At 43.6% G+C, this 11,402-nt stretch overlaps 1 protein-coding gene across 2 annotated transcripts; it reads left to right on the top strand.

The window, feature by feature from the left end:
- Positions 1–3,996: 3,996 nt before the first annotated feature.
- On the top strand, positions 3,997–10,867 carry LOC310815014 (poly(rC)-binding protein 3; the record flags this gene model as incomplete). 2 transcript variants are annotated; one of them, XM_083684617.1, is made up of 12 exons in its annotated part: positions 3,997–4,071; positions 4,660–4,683; positions 4,799–4,831; positions 4,937–5,053; positions 5,308–5,439; positions 6,137–6,265; positions 6,882–7,025; positions 8,114–8,155; positions 9,146–9,221; positions 9,834–9,886; positions 10,141–10,310; positions 10,813–10,867. In XM_083684617.1, the coding sequence occupies 12 exons, from the start codon at positions 3,997–3,999 to the stop codon at positions 10,865–10,867; spliced, it is 1,050 nt and encodes a 349-aa protein (XP_083540743.1). The 2 variants fall into 2 exon arrangements, with proteins under 2 accessions (XP_083540743.1, XP_083540744.1); XM_083684618.1 differs by having other exon boundaries at positions 6,882–6,956; positions 9,143–9,221.
- Between the last annotated feature and the right edge of the window lie 535 nt (positions 10,868–11,402).

Genomic DNA, 11,402 nt, shown 5'->3' on the forward strand with positions numbered 1-11,402 from the left:
TAGAATGAGGGTGAATCAGACTTGGAGCAGGTTTACAGCAAACATTACATGACGGCGGTAGATCAAGGGTTCACTTCTTGCAAGTCTGAGGCACCCAAAATCTCAGTTTCGAGGGCTCTTTGTGGCTTTGGCTTTGGCTTACAAGTATACGCTTATGGAGGGTTTATATCAAAATGTCATAATGACATATCTCTAGCTCCGCGGATTAGAATGGAACAGATGACGGGGTTTTGGCCTAGATTATACTGCATGTCCTCCATTTTCCTTTTTTTCAGGCTTTCACTCTCACTGTAAAAGCCTTTAAGTTGATGTTAACAATAATCAGTATATGTGGTTGTGTTATTAGTTTTCTTTTAGCAAATGGTATGATTTGGGTATGACTATACTGTAGATATATCTCTATCATTATGTTGTGCTTGCATAGTTTTGTTTGTACATGTTTGAATGAGTTTTGTGTAGCTTTATTTGTTTCAGATTATTCAGATATTTGTTTCAGACAAAGAAACTTAGATAGGGTTGTCTGGTCTTACTGTAGCTTGAGCAAACACGCAGACAGACAGACAGACAGACAGACAGACAGACAGACAGACAGACAGACAGACGCACGCACGCACGCACACACACACACTTGACCAGGGGTAGGGAAAGGCAGTGATTCATTAGTTCAAAAGGAAACACAACAAAGAGATAGCAACAACGACACATTCATATGCCCTCTCATTCAGTGCGTGATACAACTGCAATGCAAGGCTAACTCCTGTTTAGTATGGGCCGGCTCTTGACCACAAGGTCTACACTTCACCACAGCTAGCCTTCATTCCATTGTCCTGTATTTCAGAGGCCTGTATTTGAGGAGCCAACATCAAGGCCTAGGCTGTGTGCTCCAATTTAATTGCCTCCTCCTCTTGTCTTCTCTCTGAGAGGTAAAAGGACTGGATAGCTCTCCGATCATATTGCTCTCACCCATCAAGTTCTTCCAGATGAGTGGTCACTAAGGGATGGAGACGAGGACGGGAGGATATTTAAGAATACTCAGGACTCACCTGTCTCAGTGAAGACCAAATAGAAATGGCCTCACTCAACAACCCTTCAGATATTTTATTTAATGTTCATGTTTCTTTTCATAGATAAGTCATTTATTACTCACAGTCCAGTGGCCCCACATAAGAGGAGACATCGCCCATTGTTAGCAGTACATAAAAGAGCCAGGAAATGAAAAGAAAGACAGTGTAGTAAAGTCGAATGCGCAAGTCTTTTCTGCACCGAGAGCGGGGCAGACGAAGGGAGAGAGGCAGGAAGAAAGGAAGAGCCATTTTGTGCGCGTTGTCCATCCGAGCGTAAAGCGTGATTAATTCAATAGCCGCCATAGAGGAGGAGGCCAGCAGCTCTGCAACGCCGCGCATGACCCACTTTCTAGATCAGATGTCACGAGAAATTCTCTTTCTCTCTCTCTCTCTCTCTCTCTCTCTCTAACTTTTCAGCTTGATAAACATGTTAACTAAAGGGGCAGATGATGACTATAGAATAACTATCGTGGTTCAGTATTGAGCACAGGCAACATGTACCATTTGGACCACAGCGCTCAAAATGTGCTTGAAAGCAACATTGGATGAATGCAGATAACCACTTTTGTTTTGATCATCGCTTTCATTCAGTGCCCAAGTATCCAATACAACATACATCGATGCAAGGCTGTACTCTGATTCAAATGTTCAAACCATTTTCTCTGTCCCATTAAACAACCAAAGGCCTTATTGGAGATACTGTAGCATTTTGGAATGAATGTACAGTATCTCAGACCGAGGTTTGGAAATGTCTCAATGAAGTGTCTTATCATCCAGCTCTTACTGAGAGAGAATGAGTTCACTGGAGGGCCCTAGCGTACCCCAATGGGGCATGTGTGAATCACAAGGCTGTGACCTAATTCTATTGTGCCACAGTATGGATGGGAGATGTTGTATGGATGCTGGAGGGAGCTATTTAAACAGCTCTTAATGGTGACCTGATTTGTAGATTTATTTATTTTCATTGTATTTATTCATTCCCGTGTAGCCTTTATTTGAACCAAGCTCTACCTGGGCAAAAAGGCAGCTTCATTGTCAAGGTTCAGTAACAATGATGTAGTCAGAAACAGCCTGTGTTATACTGTAGGGTTTCCTCTACATGACAAGCGAGAGAGAGGAAGAGAGAACATGCTCTCATTCTCATTACCGATTAAAGCTTTAAGTGTTTCACAACCAAGTGTTGACCGATATATCCTACAGTATGATCACTGCTTTGCTAGGGCTTAATATGTCAAATTGCATTTTTTCCAAGTGTGTATCACTGATAAATTTATTTGTGGTTGAATCTTCAGCTCATCTTGATGGCAGAAAATAGATCTCTGGTGATATGTTAGCATTAAAACCATCAGTTGAAGAGTGCATCAAAAATCCAACCCATTTCAGAGGCAAATCCATCACTATGTCTGCACTGTACATGACCAAAACCTTACATGAAATGTTGATTTTGCCAGTGTAGACAGTCAGTATGGTGGCATCCACTCCCAGACCTGGGCAAAATACATATTATTTGTAAAACTTGAGGTGTCCTTGATTAAGCTTGCATTGCAGCCAGTGTTTGGACTTCTAAGACTATTCCAGTGCTTCCATTGTGCCTGACAAGGAAATCAAGCACACCTCATGTTTTTCAAATATGTTTTAAACATTCAAATATGCATATTGCCCAGGTCTGTCCACTCCTCTGGTTCAATGGCCTCCACAATTCCTCAAGCAAACCCCTGGCTCCAGCAGTAGTGCGAGCCAGCCACCCAGCTACCCCAGCACCACATAGTCCCTCTCCTGCACTCACTCTTCATGGGTTTATTTCTGTCCCCTGGCCCTGGTGCAGACCTGCACCGCTGGCCTGGGTCTTAAACCGGATTAAGGCTTTTTATGTAATCTGGTCTTCGCTGGGAGATTGGAGAGACAGCTGGCTGCAGAATCCCCTCCCTTATCTCTGGGACCTCCCATGGCCTCTCTGCCTCCCTGATACCAACTAACTTACGGGCTCTGATCGGACCATCCTCCCTCTAACGTACCAACCAACCACCTCTCAACTCCCTTCCCTTCCACCTCTGTCTGTCTGTCTGTCTGTCTGTCTGTCTGTCTGTCTGTCTGTCTGTCTCTCTGTCTGTCTCTAACACTTTTTTGATATAGTGAGTGTCACCGTTACAGACTGTCTAAGACACTGACCAAGACTGGCCAAGACACTGTCCCTGAGTCTCTCTCTCTCTCTATCTGCTCCTATCCTCCCTCTTGCTGAGATTATCTATTTACCAAGGCCATACATATATACATATTCGTTTATCACAAAGCTTGTCACCAAAACAACTTTTAGCCATGCAGCCAGCCGTTTGTTTGAATTGATATTGAAGGCCCTTTGAAATCATTACCTGTGTAACACTGATCCTTTCTATTTTCAACCTGTCAGTTTGTTAGCATGGGTTTCGAGTGTGGTCCAAGCAGGGATGTGTTGGATTAGTGCTCCCCCTTGTGTTTGACTAAAGTAGGAATTTTATGTTCTGTATTATTATATCCAATGTGGTCGGAGACAGAACAGAGTTTGGCTGCGGTCATTAGGCAATGAGTTAGGCTCTACACTCTTTCTCGAGGTATGCACTCCCAATAATGGAAATAAAAGGAATAGACTGGTGTGTTGTGTTTTATTCAATATATTAGGGGGAGAAAGTTCACATTCGGGGCAGTGTGGAATGTTCTCCATATTTCTTATTTCTAGTCAGTCCTTTCAGATGAACACACGTGTCTGGGTAGTAGGGGCTAGGAGCTGTTGAGTGCCTGCCGATTTTATTTTTAGTGGGCCTAATGTTTTGTGGTTGTGTCTTATCTCCCTTTGTCTTGCAGTTGACTGGTTGGCTGGCTGTTCCATCACACTCTCATTGGCCCTGGGACTCCTCTTGTACGTGATCACATCCCTTCCTTCACATCCAATCCCAATATGGAACCCACCAAGGTCCAATCAGAAGGCGGGCTTAACGTCACCCTCACCATCAGGCTCCTGATGCACGGCAAGGTATGGAGAGTTCTGTTCCAATCCTCTTACAATACTCTCATGTAGTTTCCTCTCTTTATCTCCTTTCCTTCATTCATTACCACTTAGTTACTATGACTAGGTACTGTGGTACTACTATGACTAGGTACTGTGGTACTACTATGACTAGGTACTATGGTACTACTATGACTAGGTACTATGGTACTACTATGACTAGGTACTGTGGTACTACTATGACTAGGTACTGTGGTACTACTATGACTAGGTACTATGGTACTACTATGACTAGGTACTGTGGTACTACTATGACTAGGTACTATGGTACTACTATGACTAGGTACTGTGGTACTACTATGACTAGGTACTGTGGTACTACTATGACTAGGTACTGTGGTACTACTATGACTAGGTACTATGGTACTACTATGACTAGGTACTGTGGTACTACTATGACTAGGTACTGTGGGTTGCCACCACACTGTAATCACCTAAGTATGTTCAGATCAGTGGAAAGGGGACATGGACAGGCCGCTTTAAAAGGCTATTAATTGTGTACCAGTAATTCTTAATGGTTATGCTTATCAAGGTTGAATTTTTGTGTCTTTGCAGGAGGTTGGAAGCATCATTGGAAAGGTAACTATTATGTTTCTAAACACATCGAACTCATGTCAAGATGACAAACTGTATTCGGAAGAGTACTTTTCTTCTAATTTCTAACTTGACAGCTAACTGTTGTCTTTCTCTTCAGAAAGGAGAGACGGTGAAGAAAATGCGTGAGGAGGTAAGTGATTTATATACTTTCTGACTGTGGAAGGTGAATAATACACCAGGGAATATTTTATTACACTGATTAAGCTAACATATCCTCCTCCTGTTTGATACACAGAGCGGCGCACGCATCAACATCTCTGAGGGAAACTGCCCAGAACGGATAGTCACCATCACCGGACCCACAGATGCCATCTTCAAGGCCTTCGCCATGATAGCCTACAAGTTTGAAGAGGTACTGTATCGGGCTATTCTTACATACTGTACCTCCCTGGATGTCCATTTGATTTCACTGTATTTTACATTCCACTATTTAAACAGTGTTGTATTTACATTGAATGTGCAATTAAATGGCAATTACATAAGTATTACCTAACAATTACCACATTGGGGTTAGTTTCCCAGACACTAGGACTTTGAAGGCTCTCTATTGATCCTGGGTTTAGAAATAACAAATGTTCATCAACATATTGCTCTATGTCTTCCCAGGATATAATCAACTCCATGAGCAACAGTCCAGCCACCAGTAAACCCCCTGTCACCCTACGTCTCGTGGTCCCGGCCAGCCAGTGTGGCTCCCTCATCGGCAAAGGAGGCTCCAAGATCAAGGAAATGAGAGAGGTAAGTGGCTCCCATAGCACTGAAATAAGTGCTGCATTCAATTAGAATTCGTAATAGTGGTTATCACAATATTCTGTATCGAAATAGCACAGGATCAAAGTGTAAATAAATGGGGAAGAAATGTGACATTGTGCAGGTGAAAATACCAACGAAAGAGAACAAAATACTTGTATATGTAAGAAAAGGAAATACATTCATGCATTGATCTTCATTCTCAAAAACGTTGCAATTTCTCGTATTCTAAATGCCACCGGAAAATGCCAAGGTTATGATAATTATAATTATATGGTCCTGAGGCAAATCTCCTGATGCAGAACAATCTTGTATAGTGTCATGATTGTAGAGTCACTACCTATCTTCCGCTGTAGATTGAAGACCCATCTCTTCAGGCTACACCTTAACTGTCCCTCCTAAAGACCTCTTCATCCCCACTACCCCCCTGTGCAAGTTTCTCTCCTGAAAATAAATAAAATAAATAAAAAAATAAAAATCTTCCTTTCATTTAGCATTGTGACTGCCAATAGCCCCTGGTCCTAGCATAGATTACTTTTTCTTATGATGACTGATGGATAGATGATTCACTCACTTAGACAAATGTATTTGTTATAAGTCGCTTTGGATAAATGCGTCTGCTAAATGCCATAAATGTAAATGTAAATGTAATATTGATTAGCTGTAAGTCTATTCATTCTCCCAGTCCACAGGAGCTCAAGTCCAGGTAGCAGGGGACATGCTACCCAACTCCACGGAACGAGCTGTGACAATCTCTGGCGCCCCAGAAGCCATCATCCAGTGTGTCAAACAGATATGTGTGGTGATGCTCGAGGTAGAGTACGGATTGATAGACAATGGTGTCTGTCTGGTACAGTCCTGTCAGAAGGCCCATTCCAAACTTGACATCCACGTGTGCACCTTGTGCAAATCTACAGTAGAGAACATGAATTTCTTGATTCTTTCTACATGTAATTCAGAGCTACACCCGTGGATCTGAAGCAAGGGAACTAATGTAACAACCAAAACCACATACACATAGTCATTATGAATCAGCTAAAACATGGGATGGGATGATGATCATGCATAGTTGAGACAAATGTATATTTGAAGATTTGGGCCCAATTGCAATGAAACAGCCATCGGGTCAACGTGCCCTAAATGTACACAGCACTTCATTATCTGTTGTCACAGCAGCATGTATCCACTGTACAGAACACTTTTTTGATGTAGTGAGTGTCACAGTCTTCTCCCAAGACACTGTCCCTGAGTCTACAAAATATCTTCCCCTCTCTCTCTCTCTCTCTCTCTCTCTCTCCCTTTCAATTATCTGTCTTTCTCTCTCTTTAACTCACTCACTCTTTTATCTTTCTCTCTTTCAGTCTCTCTCTACCCCTCCCCACTGGTCTAATGCTCTTTCTACCTCTCCCACCTCTTCCCCCTTTCCTCAGTCCCCACCGAAAGGTGCCACTATCCCCTACCGCCCCAAGCCTGCCTCCACCCCCGTCATTTTTTCAGGTGGCCAGGTAAGAGCCGACCCGCTGGGGGCCTCCACCGCCAACCTCAGCCTCTTACTGCAGCACCAGCCACTGCCTGTTAGTCACCAGGTTTACTCACCTCCTCACCACCTCACCTCACCACTAGCATGCAACCATCACCGTCCCACCAACCACCACCACCCTCAGCTGGGCTAAACACCATTTCAGGGGCCAGTCAACCTGGACTAGGATTTGATCTGAACATAAGAGTTTTAATTCGTCGGTTACTGAGTTGACTGGTCTATAAATGGAATTTAGCCCAATTCTGACCATTGTGGCCCCCGTGAATACACATCAATTAGGTCCAATCCAGTTTCCCTGACAGGGGGCCTTCCCTCTCTTCCGAACTCTGCATTTACCCCAACCCCTCACCCTTACCACTCCCTACCTGGTTGTTCTCTTGTCAGTGTAGTTAACTTGGACCCAATTGATGTGAGGGGTGAAAAACTTGAGAAGGAGTCAGGTAAATTATTGGGGAGCTTGTATTACAATGAACAAAACTAGTTGATATTGTAATCCAAATGCAGCCAAGCTGTAATCAGCTTGAAACCACCCTTATCTTAACTTTGGTTTACATTGGCACCTCAACAAAGTATTTTTGTGCAAGCTCTCATTGATTACCTAGCTCCCTCCAAACTGATATCATATCCCTGAAATGTTCTTTTCATTCTTCGTTTGTACATTATGTAAAACAATTCTAAATTAAAAAAATATTCAGCTAATGTCTCATTAGCGACCTGTATTGTGACTTATATGCTTATCTATTGCTCCCTGCAAAGTATTAAGCCACACAGGTGGTGGGAGGTTGACGAAATGTTACGTACTCCATGTTTAGTTAAAAACTAGGGATATCATATCTGACCTGTCACTCACAGACCATTTTCACCAGCAATGTGCATTTGATTTTGGCATGCATCTAACTTGAGTGCCTATCTATGAGAATACTGAACAACCTTGGTAATAGTAAATAATGAGTATAATACCAGTATAATGCAACCAGTATAATCTGTGGAGTGGGGATGACAATGACATAATAGTATGGTCATGGATGAAACTACACTAGTGCCCCTAGTGACAGTAGAGGGAACAGGAGTTTCAACTGAAGATCCTAATCAAGCCTTCTTCTTTCTCTCCTCTCCTTCCAGGCTTACACCATTCAGGGACAGTACGCCATTCCACACCCAGATGTGAGTGTCTATTCAACGATGCAGGCGTCTTTCTATTCGCTTCTCTCCATGCCTCTTTCTTTCTTTCTTTCTTTCTGTCTCTCTCTCTCTCTCTCTCTCCTTCTCTTTCTCGTTCCTTTCCTATTAATATTAACCAATAATATTAATACAACATTTCTGAAACGTAATTTCTGTCACTTTCAAATCTGAAATTACTCTCAACACCTGCCCTCCATTTGGAGCCAAACTTCATAGGACTTGGCCTGTACAATCACGCACTAGTTGGATTAAAAACACTTGCACGGTTAAGATATGTTCCTTATCCCCAAAACAGAGTCATATTTACAGGTAGAACTTCAGATTGTTCAAAAGAGGCACTAATGTAGCCGACTGACTATTAACCCAGGTCTCCTGTAGGCCTCAAGGCTGTGTTAGCCCACTGCCCTAATGCCTAAGACCCTCAGGTTCAAACTGAGTCTATCACACATAGAACACAATATTTAATCTGGGACATCTACATTCCATGGAACACCATCAATCGACAACATCATAAACATAATTTCACGTATGGGCAGCACATTAAAACAGCACCATCGTTACACAGAGAATCACCAGTTCTTCACTGTCTCAGGCCAAGTCCTGTATGAGTCTCCTTTTTCTTTCTCTCTGTCTCTCTATCTCCTCCTCCACCTCTGTGTCACAGCTTATCCTCAAGTCCTCTCTCTATTCTCGTAGCGTATCTTGGTGACAGACCTGTGTGTGTGTGTGTGTGTGTGTGTGTGTGTGGTGTGGGGCGTGTGTGTGTGTGTCAGGGGGGACTGGTGGAGGTAGAAATCATGACATGCTCATTGTAATTGTAAATAATAGTTTCATACCACTCCTCATTCCATTCGATGCTTTACAATGAACCCCTCCTTCGATTTCTACCCCCACCAGCCTCTCCTGGTGTGTGTGTGTGTGTGTTTAACGATGACCTCATAGTTCTGCTGTCCCTCCTACCCCCCTCAGCAGTTGACCAAGCTCCACCAGTTGGCTATGCAGCAAACCCCCTTTACCCCCCTCGGACAGACCACCCCTGCCTTCCCCGGTACGTACCCACCTACACGAGAACCCTCTACCAATCTCCTTCTCTTGTTTACCTGTAGAGACACACACTCTTCCTCTTTCTCTCTCTCTTTCTCTTGCTTTCTCTTTCTCTGTTTCTTCTCCTGTCGTTCTTTGTGGCGCGCTTCCAATGACATGGCCCCCTGGTGGTTGCTCTTGTTGAGGTTGACGGGAGGATATTTGTCTTTATTTTTTTTTCCTTTTTTTTATTTTGGATTTGCGTTTTTTTGCTTTTTGTATGGTGCACGACGGTAGAGTCCTGAATATTTTGATTAATAACCCCCCTCTGAGTTTTAGCTGGTCAGTGGGTGCATCTCCCCAGGTTTGAGACTGAACCAAGGGAGAGGCCTAAGCCTACTGCCAAGGCCCGCACAGCTGTAGGCAGGGCCAGGAGTATTTCCTGACGATGTGACTTTGATTGGGAAAACCTGCTGGCCCTGTCGTTCGTCACCAGAGCTAACAGTCACAGCGTACAATTACCCGCCTCCCATGTCCAACTCTATTTTATGCCGTTCTCCCCCCTCCTATCTCTCTCTCTCTCTCTCTCTCTCTCTCTCTCTCTTTTTTTTTTCCCCCCTCATTCTCTATACAGCAGGTCTGGATGCCAGTAACCAGGCCAGTACTCATGAACTCACCATTCCCAATGATGTGAGTATGGGGACAATAGAGTCTAATTTTCTCATGTCTCACATCTGTCTTCTGCTGCTTAGGGGTGCGGAAGGTAATTTCACTGATGTTTAAGATGTGACCTGGATATTACCAAGACTTTTGTGTAATGCTTATATTACTATATGTAACAATTGTGCAATTGTGCTATAGTCTATGTGACTACAATATGTATGAGCATTATGCCCAGACCACCTTATTCCCCTGTTTTAAGTCCCACCTCCATTTCTTCCCAGCTAATAGGCTGCATAATCGGGCGCCAGGGAACCAAAATCAACGAGATCCGTCAGATGTCTGGGGCGCAGATCAAAATTGCTAACGCCATGGAGGGGTCATCAGAGCGCCAGATAACCATCACAGGAACCCCCGCCAACATCAGCCTGGCTCAGTACCTCATCAATGCAAGGTCCGAGTCCGTTCACTGTCTCCTCTGGACGTCCTGTTTCTACATTCAGTGCACTTGTGCAGAATTTCAAATTGACCCCTCGCACTCCTGTCAATCTGGAACAATCAGATAGGTGTAAGCAATGTGGTGAAAAATCAATTTAGCGTAACAGAACCATATTGCCTATATTCAGTCTACAGAATTGCCCGGGGGTAGGGGATTGGGATCAATTTGGGATTTAGCATTGGAGTCTTGTGGGTCCCCTCGGCAAGGTCCTAGAATGCTGTGTGGGACTGTCTGTATTGAATATCAAAGTTGTGACATTAACACACACGCACACGCACACCCACACACACCACACACACTACACACACAAACACGCACAGAGAATAAGAGCAAGAAAGGGCAACTCACCTTTTGCTCCTAGAATCCTCAGTTTGTTATTATTGTCTGGTCGTTTTCAGATCATCTGTTTTTGACAGGAAGCTAATATGCTCTGCTCTCCCGTCATCCACTCTGGCAGGTTCAGAGACGTGGCGGCCATGTGGAATGACCCATCCTCCATGACAACGTCCTGAGATCCCAGTCTGGCCTCTTTGCACGGCTCCCTCCATCTTCTGACCACTGCAGACACGTATACCTACTGCCCCGATGAAGCCCTCTGGACACTGGATCTGGCTCTCAGAAACCCTTGACCCCCCCGGCCAACGCTCTCCAATAGGGGAGTCATAGCTTTCAGAGGGCCGAAAAAAATATGTCTTTGTTGATTTAGATCTTTTCTAGAGAGAAGTGTTAAAGCATGTTGAATGTTCATTAGGATCAAGTTGTGTTATTCTTCTTTCTTCTACTATTTTCTTTCTCTCTCTCTCTCTCTCTTTCTATCTCTTTCTCTCTCTCTCTGTCTCTCTCTCTTAGGGTGGAATCCTAACTTGAGATCTGCACGTGTAACTCGATTCATCGTGGAAATTTCAAATTGACATCAATGCAAGATTTACGCAAATGTCGAGTTACGTGTGTGTGTAGGATTCAACCCTAAGTGTTGCGACATAGGATTTCAGTATCTGTTTTAAAGAACATAAAAAATGTAAAACTTAGAAAATGTTAAAAAATTGC

Source organism: Argentina silus (genome assembly GCF_951799395.1).
Source record: "Argentina silus genome assembly, chromosome: 14".
Taxonomy (NCBI): domain Eukaryota; kingdom Metazoa; phylum Chordata; class Actinopteri; order Argentiniformes; family Argentinidae; genus Argentina; species Argentina silus.